At 49.4% G+C, this 19,056-nt stretch overlaps 1 protein-coding gene across 4 annotated transcripts in view; it reads left to right on the forward strand.

The window, feature by feature from the left end:
* The window catches only part of Myo18b (myosin XVIIIB), a 280,964-nt gene that overhangs the window by 35,047 nt on the left and 226,861 nt on the right, over window positions 1–19,056 (forward strand). For all 4 annotated transcript variants that reach the window (XR_015446186.1, XM_087198064.1, XM_087198065.1 and 1 more), the window contains exon 12: window positions 7,903–8,047. Coding sequence is in view for 3 of the 4 variants with exons in the window: in XM_087198064.1 (XP_087054190.1) it covers window positions 7,903–8,047 (145 nt within the window). In the remaining variant the exon portion in view is untranslated. The remainder of the gene's footprint in view (window positions 1–7,902; window positions 8,048–19,056) is intronic.

Below are 19,056 nucleotides of genomic sequence, written 5' to 3' on the forward strand. Positions count from 1 at the left end.
GCCCTGGTCTTACCTCACAGTGCCTTTGCTGTTCCCCTCACTTCAGCTCAGCATGCAGGCGCAGTGTCATCTCACATCAGCACAAGAGGAAGGGTGAACACGGTACAGTGAGATTTTTATTTATTTATTTTTTTGCATTGTTGAGGATTGAACCCAGAGCCTTGCACATGCCAGCGCCCCCCCCATCTCTGTCATCTGTCTATATTTTGAGACAGTCTCACTAAGTTGTCCAGACTGGCCTGGAGCTCAAGATCCTCCAACCTTAGCCTCCTGAGTACTGGAATTACTGGCATGTGTCACTATCCCTGGCTAAGATATCTTGAAAAAAACAGAGATGACAGACACCACATTCACATAAATTTTTATTATAGTATATTGTTTGAATTGTTCTAGTTTGCGATTAACTATTGTTAATCTCTTTCTGGGCCTAGCTTTCTCCTTGGTGCATGTGTGTAGGTGTAGACACAGTCTGTGTGGGATCTGTTACTGTCTACAGTTGCAGGCATCCACTGGAGGGCCTGCAGTGTGTCTCTCGTGGATGAGGGGGGAAATTGTATGTGTCAGAACTTATTAGATTGTACATTTTAAGACGAGCAGTTTATCCTTTGTCAATTTTAGCTTGATAAAGCTTCTAAACACACATGCTCCCACTGACGCCCTTAACCATGTTGTCTCTGTGTGCTGGCATTGCTGGGTGTCCTGCACAGCAGCCAATCAGGCACCGCTGGGGTGCAGCCTGAGCATCTCTCTGCATAACTCAGAGGTTTCCAGCTGCTGCTGCTACTGCTGGCCTGGGAACCCCACTTTGAGAATCCCTGGAGTGGAGTCTGTTTCTGCAGTGGATGAGGGGACAGAGCTCCCCATCTTTAAATTCATTCTTCCTGTTCCTGACAGCCTCTCCATTGGGGGTAGCTGCAGTATGTTCTTTCTTATTGTTCTTTCCTGTGCCCAGATCTTGACCATGAAGGTAGAAGAATGGGAAGCCATCCATCATTGGTTTCCTCATTTATTGGATAGGTCTGGACGCATGTATCCATTTAAGCCAGCCAGTGTTATTTGTTTTCTGGGTGATTTTGAGGAGGAAAGGGCCAGGAGGGCTCCACTGAGCTTCTCCAGCCTGCCCTGTTTGTTAACAGTCTTCGCCCAGGAACCCGGAACAGTGTGAGTCCACACAGAGGAAGCCTTGGAAGTAGATTTCCTTTTTTTCTCCTAGAATATTCCCATGAAATGTTTTTTATTTTTAGACCAATTGATTTATAGGAACTAGGGGGAGCTTCCTTTGTTCTCTCTCTCATACCTGGCAGGTACCAAGAGAATGTTTTCTTTGCCCTCAAAAAACAAAAATAAAGTCTCAGGTCTTTGAAACAAGCTTGGGCAAGTTCCCAGGATTGGGTGGTCTAGGTTCTGTCTCTTTAAAGGGATCTGTTGTTAGCTGATGCCCCCAAGCATGGGACTTAGTACTAAGTAGGAGTCCCCATGGTTATCAGATTTAATGAATCATAATATTACAGGATGCTTAGTTAAAATGGAGTCTCAGAGCAAATGCAAATAGTTTTTAGCACCTAAATATTGCTTGGGAAGGCCTGGAGAGCCCTGTGTGTACCAGGGGAGGCTGCCCGGAGGAGGGGGACCATCTAGGGTCTAAGAATGAGTAAAGGGAGGATGGGTGGGGCTTGCACTCTCACCCAACCAAGCATCAGGACTTTCTTATATACTAAACAGTTAGCCTTTGTTTATCTGTTCACAGAGGAGCCCTGATTTCCTGAACTGTTTTCCTAATGTGGCCCAGTTACATGGTTTAGAACCTTTATGACATTGGTTACCCTGCGGTACTAGGTACATTTGTGCGTCTGTCCCGAGAGCCCATAACTATCTTTGGCTTCCACCCCTGTCTAAAGAGATGCCTCCTGCTAGTGTCTTTCCTGCTGTCTCCTCGGTAACCATTTCTCATCTTGCATGACACTGTTTGTTTACTTAGTCTGTCTCCCCTCAGCCCTAAGTTTCATGAGATTGGGGTTCTTATTAGTCTTATTCACTGCCAAAAACATCAGGCCTAGCCTTCAGGCATGCATGCAGCAAGTACAAAATAAATGTTTGTTGAGTGAATGATCAAATGAACACACCAAACTCACCACAAGTTTACTAAAACAGGATCTTTTCAATGTTCTAGTCTTTGGCTACTGTGGTTGGTGGAGATCTATTCTTTACACTGTCATTTCCCACTGCTGTATTCTTTTACTAGTCCTCGGGATTTCATGTCTCCTTAGGACCCTATTCGTGGGTCCTGGGAGCGAGCACATTGGCTGGGGGTCCCAGAAGACCTGCAGAAGGGGTTAGAATGTTCAGGACACCCATCCTTCAGCTAGCCTGGGCACTGGGGTCCTTAGATCTGTGATAAGCAGCAGTGTGGACCCAGCTCAGTGAGGGGCACACTGTAACCCAGGATCTATGGCTCTTACCTGGGGACATCAGGGGCAACTCAGTGTCACATCCATCAATGGCTATTTATTGAGTTTTTAGGTGCCAAGTACTTACTTAGCTGGGTCTCTGTGGTCACAGACCTCATGTCTGGTTCTTGGGTGAAGCATGCTGTGGCCACCTTAGCTGGTCCTTCTGTGCAGAGGGGCATGTGCCCAGGCTGAGGCTAGTCAGGGGCAGAGAAGGGAGCATATCAGGGAAGGCTGCCTGGAGGAGGTGGCCAGGAGCTGGACCTGGGTGAGCATTCCTGCAACACTGAGCCCCCGACAAGAGGTGGAGGTGGGAGACGGCAGATGGTTCAGTGTGGCTGTAGCACAGGGTGGGCAAGGGCAGATCTGTGGAAGTGCTGAGACTTCCCTCAGGGGCTGACTCTAGTGCTGCCCACCAGTGTTCAGATTTTAGGTGAAACTTAATTGCAATCTGCTAGGCACCAGGGCACATTTGAAATCACAAAGCTTTCCTATTTCAGTATTTTCTTCTCTATAATTTATTGTTCTGCATCCTAGCCTGAGTTTTAAAGAAGTGCCCAGTAGCCATGGTCATTGTCATCATCATCACCATCATCATCATCATCATCCTCCTGCCCCCAGCAGTTTGCTTCTGGCTGTCTCATCTCAGGCTTCAGCCTGAGGTGCATTTAGTTTTTATGACCCAGTTGTGAACTGCGGAGGAGGAATGGTCTCCAAAAGGGAGTGTTGGGAATCATCCTCTTGGCCAGGGGCTCCACCCGGAGTTCCTGTGTGCTTGATCCAAAACTGTCTTTTGAGGTAGGGATTATGATATATCTGTCTTTCAGGAGGAGGAGCCAGGCCCAGAGAGGTGAAATCACTTGCCCAAGGGCACACAGCCTTTTAGTGGCAGGAGCAAGGGTGAGGATCCAGGTGTGCCTGACTCTGCATCTGACACTTTTGTTCTTTGTACTCTGTCACTTTGGTCCCACATTGTGACAGAGGCCATGTGCTCTGGGTTCTGACCCACTGTGTGTCCTCAGGTCACTTAACCTCTCAGCAGCCTCAATTTTCCACCTGTAAACTGGGAAGGAGGGCACCTAATTCAGAGAGTGGCTCCAAGGATGGGTCTCTTGGAGTGTCTGACATAGAAAGACTTGGACCTTCCCCAGCTGGGTGGCCTTGGACCTGTGTCTTTGCCTCTCTGAGCCTTGGTTTACTCTTCTCAGTTGGAGAGACCCACCCTGCTTTGTTGGGTAGATGCACCTGGTAGGATGTATTGAGTGCTCAGTGAATGGTTTTCTCCTCCCCAGGGCAGACTCCACCTGTGCAGAGGGGAAGCTGGACTGGAGACAGCGGGCCAGAGGGTGGAACCTCTCAGGAAGGGACACAGGGTTCCTGGCTCTGGTGGGCATCTGCCTGCCTCCAGAGCTCTCCATGAGGCTCACCCCCTGCAGCCTCCATGGGGTGTTTCTCTTCAGAATGGGTTGAGTTGGTATCCAGAGTTTTCCTCCCAGAGCTGGCTGTGGGTACAGGAGGTGGAAGGGTGGGAAGGCCCTGCAGGTTGGTTTTGGAGATGGGTGCAGGGAGCCCTGCTGGCCCTGGAGGGAGTGCTAGGTTCCATGCCTGTGAGTGGGTTGCTCCAGCCCAGCCCTGCCAGAGGACCCACCGAGCTCATGTGGGAGGGAGGCCTAGGGAAGCTCCACTGCACCAGAGGGCCACATCCGGCTGCACACCTGATCTTGTGGCCTGGGGTCTGCTTGCAGGCCTGCGACCCACTGCCTCAGAGTTCCTGGGCTCAACCCTTGCTCCCCAGCCTGCCCTTCTGTCTGAGACCCTAACTGCTCCCCAGCACCTGCTCTGCCCTGCTTCTTCTGTTGGCCCTCCACAACTTGCTTCCTTACTATTTCCTCCAGGAAGCACCCCCACGCCCAGCCCAGTCTCCAGCCTGTGGGACTCATTTTGTGTGTCATCATCTTTTGGCACATTTGTGTCCCTTAGAGGACTGGGAGTCCCTGGAGGACAGGGCCAGGTGTGATTTACTTCCTTTGGCGCCAGGGCATGAACTTGGGCAACAGTGGGTAAGGTGTCCTTGGAAGGTGGAGCTATGTAGGCAGAGGCCTGCAGGGATAGAGGCGGTAGTGAGTGGAGACCAGCATTTATTGAACACCACTGTATGCCTGCTGAATGTGCTGAGTGCTTTACAGAGACTCACTTGGTCCTTGTGGACAGTGGACTATTATTTCCATTTTAAAAAGCAGAAACTGGCCCTCCATGCAGGCACAAGAGACATAGGCAAAGCCACATGGTTGGGAGTGCAGAGTGGAGACTGTGTCTGGTTCTGTCTGCTCCAAATCCAGGCCTGGCCTCTCACTGCATCTTAGGAGTCCCCTCAGTGTGCTAAACTCAGCTCAGTTGAAAATAAAGAGAATATTTTAGATTTTTTTCCCACAAAATTGCTTGCAATCTTCAGTTGACCTTGAGATTTTGATTGCACCAGACAAACCTCAAGCATCTTGCAATTAGTTTCTTTTTCATACGCTAATTTTTTTTTTTAGAAAATTGAAGTAAAACATACAGGAAAGTGTACAAATTATGCTAGTTTTAAATGAATAACTCAGAGATATTTATATTCTAAAACACATTGGCAAACACCTCCCTCCAGATCAAGATGTTAAATAGTCCTCCTTCTGCCAAAGGTTTCCAGAGCCCCCTCCTAGGTGGTCCTCAGCACAGGTGACTCCATGCAGAGTCATCACCTGACATCTCTTACCCCGTGTTTTGTCTATTCTTGGGCTTCGTGTAGATGGTATCACACTGTGTGTGTGTGTGTGTGTGTGTGTGTGTGTGTGTGTGTGTGTTTTTTCCATATTTGGGAATGGGCCCAGGGCCTTTGAGCTGAACTACATCCCAGCCTTGTTTTGTTTTTTATTTTGACAGAGGGTCTTACTAACTTGCTAAGTCGCCCATGTTGTGCTTGAACTTGTAATCCTCCTGCCTCAGCCTCCTAGAGTACTGTGTCACCATGTCCAGCTTGAGTTCATGTTAATGGTATTTAAGATGCATTAGGGGGATAATTAGGGTTAGATGAAGCCAGGAGGGTCATTACCTCACAATGGTATTGATAGTCTACAGGGAAAGAAGAGGAAGCCAAGCTAGCAAGCTCGCTCTGCCTCACCATGGGATGCTCTCTGCCACATTATCATGCAGCGAGAAGACCCTTACCAGGTGCCAGCACCATGCTTTGGACTTCTCAGCCTCTAAAACCATGGGCCATATAAAGCCCATTCTTTATAAATCTCCTAGCCTCAATTTTTTAAAATAGCAACAGAAAACAGATGGAGACAGTGACCTTTTGAGTCTGACTTCTTTGACACCGCATGGAGCCCATGGAATTCCTGTGTGTGTTTGCTTGTGTCAGTGGCTCAGTCTTCTTCATTGTTGCATAGAACTTGATTGCTATGCTCTGAGCAGAGCACTCTTTGTGAATCTCCTCTCCTCTTGATAGATATTTGGCCATGTGTTGATGTGTTCCACTCACTGAAGTTATTTTAGTTTAGATCCAAGGAGCAGCTTTTCTCAGGTGCTGTGTATAGGCATTTGAAGAAGTTAGTTTTCTACAAGTTTATAAAACTAATTTTTGACCCTAGTCATTTTGGACCAGAAACATACATATTTGTTGATCCATGTTTTGTGTTTCCTAAGAGACATGGGGCTGTGGGGGACCAAAAGAAGCAAATGAGGTTTTGCGGATGTTTTTCCATTCTTCCCTTTGCCTTAGCTAAGTGGCGGATGATGGAGTCCACCTGTAATTTAAAATCAAATGCTCATAGCTGACAGTGGTGCCATAATAGGTGTGTTGCTGCTGTCCTCCCAGTGTCCTTTCTCTGCTACTTTGAAATCTCATAAATACCAGAGAGCATGTTGGTAAGACGCCTGCCTTCCTTCCCTCTGCTGGCTCCAGCGGAGCAGCTGTGGTTGCTAGGTTGAGCTTCTGGTTGCTAGGGATTTTGTGGTCCTGTGGTGGCCCAGAAATATGATGGATCAGTGGATCATGCTTTTACTATTATTGAAATGTTTCCATAGTGAATCTCTCAATGTCACCACATGCTCTGATGTCGTCCCAATTGGTCAATGATGCTTACAGGTTTCCCAGTTAGTTAGTAGAGTGGCTTGAGTGGAAGAGACAAATGGCTTGGAATTAGAGTCAGAAAAGCCTGCTTTTAGTCTTGTATCTGATGTTGAATTTGCTGTGTGACCTTAGGCAAGTATTGTATCATCTCTGAGCATGGGACTTTATAAAATTCAAGGACCTGTCAGCTTCAACAGACCATGGCTCATCACCTAAGTTCTCTGAGCAGGTCCACTGCAAGCCAGCCTCTCACTATCTGCTAGTGGATTATTGGCAACAGAATTCCTGTTCCCGGCTCACTTCCTCTACCCTGCAGGCTTTTGGGCTGAGTTGCCTTGGCCAGATGGCATGTGCACAGGAGTTTCAAACTCATTTTAATATTCAATCAAACATAATTGAGATCATGAATCTGAAAAAATACATCAAAAACTCTACAACTCATACACATTTGATCATGTCATTTTTCTCTTTACTCCTGCTTAAAAAAATACTTTGGCAGTTTCCCACTTCTGTTCTGGGGATGGCAGTCACTTTCCATTTTGGTTACTAAGGCAGATGATGTCCTGAAATGAATCTGGGCTCACTGGCTTGATGTGAGATCCTAGTCAATTAATGATGTCTGCATGGGCCCAGGAATGGATATAGAAGCACAGATCAGTGTCAGTACTTGCCAACCATGGCTGGAGTTTAAAGTCCGTGCCCTTTAATATTGTGCCTGAGACCTTCAATCTCTGATCTGCTGGCTTCTTGCTGCCTTCCTGCCCTTTTCTGTCTGATCTGCCTCCCAAAATAACATGCTGTCTCCAAAAATCTTTGCTTATGTGGCTTCCTTTGCCTATCAGGACCTCTGTTACATTAAATTGGTCAACATTGCCTATTTATCTTTCAAATGTCAATGACAGTTTTGTCTCATCTTGTAGGATATCGAAAGCTTGTGGTTCTCACTTAGATCTGGAGTCTCCCACCTAGCCTGTTCCCACTTCATTCCTTTTGTGAATCTTTCCATTTTTACCTTGCGATGACCTCAAAGTCAAGATCTGGGTATGCTTAATCTTTGTAGCTCTGGACTAGACTTAGCACAAAGTAGTGTCTCAATAAATCTGTCCTGAATGCACATGGAAATGAATAGAAACCACCTTGTATCCCAGAGTCACACTGAAGTGATTTTTATAATTTTCCCAGCATTCTGAGTTTGGATGCCAACACTCCTTAGCTTAATCATGGATAATTTACTGTGGTAATAAACTGACTGCAAGTCCTCCAAGACTGACCCTGGCTTCAAGTCATGAATTTGCATTTTCTCTGTCATGATGGTCTCTTTTTCTTTGCTCCCTTTGCTCTCAGCCTGAAGACAAGCAGAAGGATGTGGCAGCCTTTGCCCAGCTCCAGGGTGCCATGGAGACACTGGGCATCACAGAGGGTGAGCAGCGGGCCATTTGGCGGGTGCTGGCGGCCATATACCACCTCGGTGCTGCGGGTGCCTGCAAAGGTACGTCCCTGCTGCTCGGCCCACCTGGGCGGCCAGCTGTCTCCTTTGGCAGTTGTCTGACAAGGCCTTTCTCTCAGCGAGGTGGGGACAGGGTCAGTCTGTCGCTATCCATGGCTCTGGGGCTCCTCTTTGGGAGGCTGTGAAACCAGGGATGGTGAGACAGACATGGATTGGAGTTTGCAAACAGACCTAGCCCAGCATTGTGCAAAGAATTTTCTGCAGTAATGGAGATGTTTTCTGTGTTGTCTGCAGCAGTGGCCACCAGCTATATGTGACTACAGAGCATTCAAAATGTAACCAGTTTGAACAAGAAATTGAAGTTTTAATAGCATTTAATTTTAATTATTTTGAATGTAAGTGGCCATCCATACATGGCTAGAGTTTGGGCCAAGCAGCTGTTGTGTATGTGTGAGAAGGGGGAGGCCAGCAATGAAGCTGCTGTTTCCCCATAGGCATCGGGGAGGTGTCCCCACTATGTGCCCTAAGGTTGATCATGCCCTCTTTGTTCTGCCCTGTAATTGCCTGTTTGCTGATGACCCCTCTTCAAACTCTGGCCTCCTAAATGGCTGCATTCACCCTGGTACCCTTCTCTTCCTACCCAGTCATTCACTATGCCTGTAGATATTCTCAGTAGCATCATTTCTATTCTGTCTTTATCTTTACTATTATCACTTAGACAGGGTATTTTCCTTTAACATTTTTGTGCTTGGACTATTGGAATAGGCTCCTTGTCAATACTTTTACTCCTCCTTCTCTCCATTTCTATTGTGACCACTGGGCCTGTTCTAGAACACTGAGCCATTGTGCTGTTCTCCTGTATAGATTCTTCCTGGGGTTTTCCCTCACCTGCTAAATCAAATGAAATCCCTTGACTTGGCATTCAAGGCTCCTCACCTCCCTAGCTGGTCTTTTCTGTGCTTTCTTTGGCACTGCACAAGGTTCTGGGGGAGAAAGTAGGGATCAGAAACATTGTGGCTCCTGCCTCATGGGGTACAGGGGCCTTGCATGGTAATTGTGACTTCGCCTAGCTCCTTCCAGCAGGGGCCCACTTTCTTTGGGCTCAGGATATAGAGTTGAAACTTACTTGTGGAGCGAACTTGTTTGTGAACTGAAGTCTGGTGACTCTGGTAGTGTCTGGTTTGTTCCCTAAGGGATGGCAACATCCTTGGGGAAACAACGGCCATCATTTCTGCCATTTCCACATTTGTAGGTCTTGTGTCTCCTTCCTTTGATTACCATTCATTTGAGCCACACATAGTAACCCATTGATTTGATTCTAGAAACTTCTAGAAGTCATGCTGAGTCAGGGGGAGATAGGGTTGGAATTGCACAGTTGGTCCAAGCCAAGGACAGACATGCTTGCCTGGGCAAATGTCACTTACTCTCCCAAAATTCAGCCATGAGCTGTTCTAGTGCCTTGGCTGTTACGATGTCACTGCCACTTTGCCCAGGGGGCTGTGATGTTTCTATCTCAGTTCCCAGTCACTGAGGCCCACCTGGTCTGTGGGTACCAGGGAGTAAGACTCTGGTCTCCTCTCCAACCTGGTCTCTGCTTCCTGCATCACTCTAGTCCCCCATCAGAGCCTCCACCTCTGCACCTGACTCATCCACACAGGGGTCCCCCGCCACAGCCCCTAACCCTCATCAGTCCGCTCTCTACTTTTATGCTGACTGCAAACTAGGAATAGTTTGTACATTTCCATTCTATGAAGAAATATATATATATGTTATATATATGTGTGTGTGTCAGAATAATATGTCAGGACACATGAAAATTATACAGTAGTCAAATTATAGAGCCCATAATTAAAGTTTTATTGGAGCCTGGCCATGTCCATGTCTATGGGTGCTTTTACTCAGAGATTTCATAGCCTGCAAAGTAGAATGTAATTATTAGTTGTCCCTTTACAGAAAAAGTTTGCTGACCCCTATTCTGTACCATTTCCATGGAAGGGCACAGTGCTCCAGGGTCTTTGTGCCTCTGCACCACCCACTTGTTTGATTGTGCTCTGGGAAATTCCTCTGCCCTCCTCACATCAGCCAGGTCAGGGAAAGATACCAGAAATCCAGCTCTGTTAGTAACTAATGCCGTTAAGCTCTGCCTATCTTGATTTGTACATGTACACAATGTGTGTGTATTAAAACATAAAATTGCACTCCATAAATATGTACAACTATAAAATGGCAATGAAAAAACAAAAGAGAAACCCACTTGTAACCCCTACTTGTTGTATGACCTTAAGCAAGTCAGATGTCTGTCTCTCTAGGCTCAGTTTTCTCGTACGTGAAATTTAGGAGTTGAATCAGTATCTTAGCCCATTTTCTGTTGCTATGAAAAAGCATCTGGGACTCAATGATTTATCAAGAGTAGAAGTTATTTGGCTCATGGTTCTGGAGGGTGGGAAGCTCAAGAGCATAGCGCTGGCATCCAATGAGGCATTCTTGCTTAGTCGTGTGTGGTGTAGTAGATGCGTCCCATGGTGAGACAGAGAGGGAGTATGCCGGAAAGTGTCCCCTTTCATAATATAACCTCTTCTCCAGAAGCTGTGAAGCCATGATTTCCTGAGTAGATTAGTCCATAGATGAGGGCAGAAGCCTCCCGGTCCATTTGGCTCCCAAAGGCTGACCTCTCAACAATGCTGTGTTAGGCCCTTGATTTCCAAAGCACGACCTTTTGGGGGACACATTCAAACCACAGGAACTGCATGAGAGGGTGGTTTTGTTTTGTGGTACTGTGGATTCAATCCAGGGGCTTTGCACTGAGCTACATCCCCAGCCCTTTATTTTGTGTTTGAGACATAGTCTTTTAAGTTGCCCAGGTTGGGCTAGAACTTGTGATTCTCCTGCCTCAGCCTCTAATAGTGCTGGGATTACAGGTGAGTGTCACTATGCCCAGCTTGCAATAGAAGTTTTTAACTGGGCCCAGGTCCCAACACCCCCACCCCCAAGCAAGGGTTTTCTGTATGTATTTCAGGGTGTGTTTGTTTCTCAAACTGCTGTAATAAATTACCACAACCTTGATGGCTAAGAACAACAGCTTTTCACAGCTCTGGGGGGCAGAAGCCTGAAGTCAAGGTGTGAGCAGGGCCGCACTCCCTCAGAAGCTGTAGGGGAGAATCTATCCTTGCCTTTTCCAGTTTCTGCTGGGTGGCTCTGGTCATTATTTGCCCTGTGGCCACATCACCCTAGTCTCTGCTTCTGGCTTCTTGTGGTCTTTTCCTCTGTGTTGCACCACCTTGTACCTCTTCTAAGCATCCTTACTTCTGGGTTTGGGGCTCACTTGGGTAACCCTGCAAAGACGCTTTTTCTCAGTCATATTCATGAGCAGCAGGGGTGAGGATGTGGACATTACTTGTGTGGGCCACTGCTGAACTCACCACGGGGAGTCAGGATAGATGCTGAAATGGGAGGATGTGTGTTGTTCTGTAGAGAGATGGAATCTGTAGCTTTCACCAAATGGATACACTTGGCCTTAGACGTTCAGGAACTACTGGAACCCGTGGAATCAGGAGGCTATTCCAGATACAGCTACCTGGAGTGAGATTTCCCTTTTGATGTCATTGTAGCACTTTAAAACTAGAAAGGACCTCAGAGAGAAGCATCACATACTACTTAAGATATAATGGTAGCCATAGTAACCACACCAGGAGGAACCAACATTTACTTTGCACCGATTGTACACCTGGCCATGTTCCAGGCATTTTATATATATTCACTCATGAAATCTGTCCAGCAAAGCCAACAGGTGGGTGTTATTGTTACTCCACTTTATAGAAAAGAAAACAGGGGTGCAGAGAGGTTAGATGACTTGTTCAAGGTTGCACAGCAAGGAAGTGGCAAAGCTGGGATCAGAACCTCATCCATCTAGCTCCAGAATCTGTGCTCCTAACAGCTTCACAGGCAGTAGAGAGGAGCCATCTGGGTTTTCCCAGAGTACGTCTCAGCACAGGCCCCTTTCCCCAGGCCCAGAAATGAGACTCCCTTCATCCTGAGCGTGTGGACTGGCCAGACTAGAGGGATTCCTGCAAACCTTCCCCACTCTGGGGTTACTGATTTCTACTGGGAGGAAGGAAAGGCAGGAGCTTGTCTTCCAAATTCATAAAGGACTATGAATATACTAGTATCTGATTGGTGCATGTGACCATTTTCTTTGCCTTGATAGGATGGGCTCTTTGACTGACAACACTGCCCAAACCACACTTGTCAGGAAAGGCTGTTGTTCCCAGAAGGCTCAGGCTGCCATATTGGTCTGTTCTCAGTGGGTGTTTACTGAGGAGGCAGGGTTCTTATTTTTGGCTTGGGTGGAGTATGGGGACCACTCTGATTTTCTTGGATTGTGTCAGCAATAGAGAGTCACTTCGAATAGGCTAAACTGTGAGAAACTGGGGCAATTATTTGTTTCTTGCATCATGCCATTGATCCCAAGCTAAGGACTTCAGATATCCTTGTGAGCATTTTCACAAGAGCCACCCTAATCACTGAGATGAATCAGCATTGATTTTGTGCCTAGTTCTGTGCTGGACAGAAGCTGGAAAAGAAGAGGTGGTGAGGATACTGTCCCTTCTTGAGAGTTTGCCATTTTGGGAGAGATGAGATTTCTGAACTTGAAATCACCAGCTGTCTGTGTTCACCGGTGACAGTTGAGGCTGTGCTGGTGTATAGCACAGAGCAGTCAGGCATGGAAGTTCCTAATGGGTCCTGGACATCCTGGCTTGGGAATGTGTGGAAGGAAGCAAACCCACTTAGCAGATGGGACGACTGAGGCCAAAAGGCATTGGTGCCTGAACTGCGGGGCATAGGCTCCCAGATCTGGGTTCAAACTAAACTTCACTGAGCTTCTGTATCCTCTTCCTGTGGGTTAAAAGGAGGGGTGATGTGAGCACTGAGTGGACTAAGGACAAGGAAAGGGATTTAGGCTGTGCTCTCCAGAAGCAGGCTCCAGAAAAAGATTTTGGGATATGTAGTTTATTTGGGAGAGGACTCCAGTGGACCCTGGAAGAGGTTAGGGGAGCCAGATGGGAAGGGAAGGCAGGTGGACAAGCTGAATTAGGGAGCAGTTTAGATTTGGGCACTTGGGGCTCAGGCCCGTGGAGGGCCTGGGGAGACTCCCAGGACCCTGGGTCCTAGAGGCGCGAGGTAGCTGGGGACTTATCCACCCCTCCTGCTGCTGGGGTTGGGGCATCCCAGCACCTGCACTGCTTCCCATGGACCGAGCCTGCTCCTGCAGCCGGAGAAAACAGAGGGGCACAGAGAGGCACTGTAGCGAAAGCCTGGGACACATATGGGTGACACATACAGGACAGGGAGGTGTGGCAGGGAGGTCATCCATAATGACCAGCACCAGGAAACCCTCAATAGAAGGCAGCTTGAAGGATTGGTGTCACTGAGCCAGTCCTTGGTGAGGGTGAGACAGCCCTTTGCCTGAACACAGCAGCCAGGTCCCCTAGGATTACTCCTTCCCGCACTTCTCTGCAGGGCCTGGGGAGAGGGCCAGTACTGTGGACGGGATGCCTGGGACCTGCTTTCCAGTGTCCATGCTCACCCTTGCACCCTCTTTGCAAGTTGACACAGCAGAGACAATGGGAGCCCCCTGGCCTGGCAGTCTGTCACCAGAGAAGGGAAGGAACCCAGGGCAATTCCTTTCTCTCCTGGGATGAGGTCAGGGGGCATCCCCTCTGATGTGGGCTCAGGACCTGCCCTGTCCATGTCCCCTGTCCTGTGATGATAAAAGAGAAAGTCACATTTATAAATATCTTATTAATACATGATTATGGCAATAATTCCTCCCCTCCTCCCCTCCCACCCACCTTCTAAATTATTTTAAGAAGAGCGGCTGTCTGTCTGCCTGGAGGCCCCGCCTGATGATTTACTCACTATACATTCTGCTTTGGAAGGTTTCATAATAGGTTGTTCTAAAATCAGCTATTAAGAATTTCACAGTCGTATATAAATGTCTTTGCTTTGTGTCATAACAGATCATTTTGAAATATATTAAGAATCATTTTCATTAATCAAGGCTTTTTTTTTCATTAAAATGATACTCTCCTCCCCGTGTGCCTGGCTTCCTTAGCTGAGTTTGAAAGCCCTGATCCTATTCTATAAAACCCGTATCATCCCTGTGGGGAGATGTGGGGCCATATAACCACACTGGTTTTTGAACCCATAAAGGAATAACAGCCACTGCTAGTGTGGGTTTAGTGTTTGATGGTTTCAGAAGCACTTACACCTCAGTGATGTCTGTGATCCGATCAGACTCAGGCAACAATCCAGTGAGAAAAACAATGCCTCACACAAGTTGGGGGCCCACCTGCTGGGTGAGTTGGCCTCGGCAGGTCTGAGCCTCAGTTTCCTCCTCTGCACAATGGGACTCATGCTAGTACCCACTTAGCAGGCCTCTTGTGAGGATTCAGTGAGTCAGAAAGTGTGGAGCAGAAGAGCTGGTGCACGATAGACTTCCTATATATCGACTTTCCTCTGTCTCTGTAGATAAGGAAACAGGGCCCAGAGATAGAGGGCAGGTCACCTCCCTGGTGTCACACAGCTGGCGCCTTCTGGGATGAGGGCTGAGTCCCTTGTTTTCCCGGGGGGCCCTGTGCTGAGTGCTTACAGATCAGATGACGGCACTGCTTCTTTGGCACAATCTGGGAGGAGCAAGAACTGTCACAGAAGACACGTTCCTCAGGACCAGACACGTAGTGGATGCAAGTGATGGGTTGTGGGTCCAGGTCCCCCTGAGCTCCTGGCACAGCCTCAGGGACCGCACTTCCTCCCTCCTGAGCCCCTGGTGCTCCGTTCAGCTCAGTTCTGATGCCAACTCCCCACAGGGCCACAGTGGAGTGCTCAGTCCCTCAAGGCCATCCCCACTTGAGATGCCATTTGCAGGCACCCAGCCTCCTGTCTTCTGGGCTGTAAAGTCAAGGGTGCTCATGAGCACACCTCAGGGGTGACAGCTCCGACTCACAGAACTCAGGAAGAGACCCTCTTGCCTTTGCTGGTCATTACAGCAGACACAAGTGAGGAACAGTCACTTGGGTGAGTTTCATAGGGTGACGCTTCTGGCTGTGCCTGCCCAGCGCTACCCTGAACCACAGGCTAGGGACTCCAAACTTGGGGCTTTCACATTGTTTTGACCTCATCCTAAGAGACATTGCCTGTCCTAGGAGTGTGTGTTCAGGTGTGTGTATACACACACACACACACACACACAGACACACACACACACACAGAGTTTATAGAGGAAAGCCTCTGAGGAAATTCTCCGTCCACTTGAGTTGGGGTGGGGTTAAAATAAGATAAAAAGAAAGAAAAGCAGTTTAACAGTGCTGTGGAGACCTGGCATGTCCCACAGGCCCACCCCACACTACTACAGCCACTCAGCCTCTTACATTTGGTTTCACCTTGATTTTGTGAGTATTCCCCACTGAGCTGTGTCCCCAGCTTTTTTTCTTCTTTTTGAGAGAGGGTCTTGTTATGTTTCCCAAGGTGGGCTGGAACCTCTTAGTGATCCTCCTGCCTCTGCCTCCTGAGTAGCTAGGATTACAGGCATGTATCACTGCAACCAGCTTGATTTCTGCTTTTAACCTCATGCAGTCTCCCTGTCCAGCCACCAACATAGCCCTGCTTAGACACAACCCAGGCCATGCCACTCTTCTGTTCCCATGCCTGCCCAGAGCTCCCATCTTGCTTGGAGTTTGGTTGAAAGCCTTTGGGTGGGGGTAGGGTAGCAATGATTCCCTAGCACTCACTTTCTGTACTGAGTCTCCACTCCAGGATCTAAATAAATATTCAGAACAATGTCTTAAGGGGGCCTTTGTCATTTGTTCAGATGAGGGAGTCCTGGCTCAGAGAGGTGGCATGACCTGCCCAAGGGCACACAGCTGGGAAGTGTAAGAGTGCAGGGCTGTCTGATCCTAAGGTTCTCAGGCTTTGGTGGGGACCAGGGCTCTTCTTGCCTACTGTGCTCATAGCTGTGGCTCTTTTGGAGGGAGCAGTCCTGAATTCTAAGGGCTCTGCCCTATTTGAGCTATTCTTTTGGCCCAGGATGGGCAATCGCAGGTAGGCACCTCCCATGTAGGCTTCTTGGTTGTCTAGGGCAACCATTTCCTGCTCAGCCTGGAGGACAGGGATGGACTTGCCCTGCCCCACAAGCCCAGGCAGAGAGGAAAAGGCAGCCAAGCTTGCTTGCGATGCTGCCTGGCCATGCTGGTGGAGGGATGTGTGAGGCTGGCATGGTGGGTACCATTGACACCACCCAAAGGACCCCAGGGGTCCAGTTCACCCATGATGTCCTTGCTGCTTAGAGGCATGGCAGGCTTGTCTGCTGAGGAGGGCCAGGCCCTGGTCAGAGAAGGGCCCAAGGCTGGGAGGGCCAAGGGGATACTTTGTCACTTTGGCCCCTGGGATGGCTGGCGGCCAGCTGTGCTCTCTGCTCCCCTTGCTGCTCACGTGCTGCTCCTAAAATTGGCCCCCTGGTGCCCAGTTCTGTGGGGATGGGGCTGGCAGCCATGTGGGAAGCACCCTGTCATGCCAGGCCTATCCCTAGCCTTTAGCATGTGCTACTAGTTTCACTCCCTTTGACAAACTCAGCCCTGTTCTGCAGCTGGGGAAACTGAGGTACCTCCAGGAGAGCTCACTCAGGGTGTGCAGGGAGACTGGCCAGGCTTGGACTGGAACTCAGGTAGGTCGGGCTCAAAGGCCCCCTTATTCCAGTATGACCTGCAAAGGGCAGCAGTTCATGGCTGGGAGACAGATGGCCCCTGGGGAGTGTCAGGTTGGGCCACGGAATCATAGCATGGGGCTTTTGTCCCAGAGCCACAGCTGGGGCTGGCTCTCCCCAGGGGACCTTGCCTTCCAGTCAGCTCATCTGATTGGATACCACCTCTGTCCCAGAAGCCACCAGGTGTTTCCCGGGGGGAACCTGGCTTCTCCTCCTTCCCATTCTCTCTGATGTTGGTCTGGTCCCATCACAGCTGGAGGGGTCTCTCCTGGTATGTTGGGCTGGCTTTTCACCAGGGCTTCTTCTGGCCGCACAGGTGAGCTGGGAGCAGCTCCCACCTGGCCTTGGCTCACTCACTGCTCCAGCCTCTTGTGCAGCCACTGTGCTGTGTGCTGTGCTATCTCCAGCTTTTCTCCCTTGCTGTGCCTGCAAGGTCCTGGTGCAGTGGGTTTGTCTCTGTCCCTTGCCCTGCTTCCCTTGCTGAGCCCTCAGCTCTTGGCTCCCAAGTTCCCCCTCCATCAGAACCCTGGCCCCTGGGTGAGGCCTAGTATCCTTGCTAGGGTATCTAGAACAGCTTCTGCCACATTTACTTTTTGTGAAGATTATTAACTACTGGATTACTAAAAACCAATGATCTCCCCCTCTGGGATTGAACTGTTTGCACACAGAGGCCCCATCTGCTTCTGCTCATTGCTGCAGCCTAGGACCTAGCATGGGGCCCCATACATAGTATGTGCTCAGTAAACATTTGTTGACTGACACTTCTCAGGTGCTCTGAAAGGTGGGGAGGTGGCCACAGAACAGAAGTGAGATGAGAAGTGAGCCTGCCACATTGGCAGGGGAGGGAGGGGCCGGCCAGGCAGCAGGACGACAGACAAAAGGCACTGAATAAGGGCCACTCAGCTCCTGTGGGCCTCCCTCTTGTTTGGCTGGCCAGCTGGTTCCCAGGCTGAGCTGGTTGATGACAGTGACACTTGTTTGAAGAGGCTGGGCACAATTGGCCTTTGGCTCTCAGGCAGCCTGCCCTTGTGGTGGCAGAGGGCTGCACCCCTCCTCCCCTCTATAATGCAGCATCATCATGTCTCTCGGGCTCTCAATTACTGATGGGTCCCTCACAAAGGCAGTGGGAGGGACTTTGAGGACCAGCAGCACCCAGCAGGCAGGGAACACCAGGGCGCTTGATACTGGCTGCTGTGCTGCTCACCAGGGCCTATGGCCTGGGCTGTTCCTCGAGCTCCAGACAGCAGCTCACCTGAGCTCGTGCTGCTCCCCTTTGGCAGGAAGTGGCCCCGACATGGGTAGTGGTGCTGGGAATTTGTAGTGGTGGTGAGCAGAGGCTCTGCAGTCGCTTACTCAGTTAGGACAGGGCTCGGGCACAGAGAAGCTTGGACAAAGAATTGAACAGGATGCATTTAAGTCCTGAGCTCCTGGCTGTGTGACAAACCCCACATGAGTGACTTTTTTTTGCTGTTCCAGGCCTCAGTTTCCTTGTCTGCAAAATGACAATGACCCACCCATCTTCTGCCTCCATTCTGTAGCCAGACAGTGAACATGCAGTGCTTGGCACAGAGCAGGCGCTCAGCAAGCTGGGGCTCTCTCCTGCACAGAGCACTCTTGCTGTCTGCTCTGGCCCTCAGTGTTGAAGCTGCCCTGGAAGCGGGCTGGTTGTGGGTGTTAAGTCCTTTTGGTGACTGAAGAAGCCACACTGTGAGCAGCTATGCCCCTTCCCAAAATGACACACAAAGACATTTCTGTGCCAGTGAAGGGCAAATTCAGAGCCAGAATTGAGCTCTGGACTCAGTCCAGTGCTCTTTCCACAGCTTATCAGAAGGTCCCGAGGGCTAAGGACAGTGCAGGGCAGGGTTGGAGCACAGTCCTGGTGACACAGACCTGGGCTCAAATTGAAGCAAGGACTCAGCATGTGGTTGCTCTGCAGCCCTTCAGTTACCCACTGTGTGGCACACAAGCCCCCACCTCCATGGCTTAAACCACTGTCACTTTTTCTTTCCCTGGGCTTTTGAGCACCTGCACTTTGGGGGGACCCAGTGGTGTTCCCGCTAGGGTCTCCCCTGTGGCTGCAGTTAGATGGTGGCTGATGCAGGGGCAGTGGGAGGCTGACATAGACAGAACCAGCTTGGCATCTCCTCTCTGCACCTGGCCTCTGGTCTCTGCAGCTGGGCCGGTCAGGCTGGCTCATGTCATGGGGGCTTCGTTTCCCGTGATGACAGTGGAGGCTGCGTTGCCTTTTCTGAGCTATGTCACTTGTACTATGTCCTTTTGATTATAAGCTTCA

This window comes from Heterocephalus glaber, unplaced genomic scaffold (assembly GCF_053883595.1).
Source record: "Heterocephalus glaber isolate CG9 unplaced genomic scaffold, H.glaber_assembly_v1.0 deba00001687, whole genome shotgun sequence".
Taxonomy (NCBI): Eukaryota; Metazoa; Chordata; class Mammalia; order Rodentia; family Bathyergidae; genus Heterocephalus; species Heterocephalus glaber.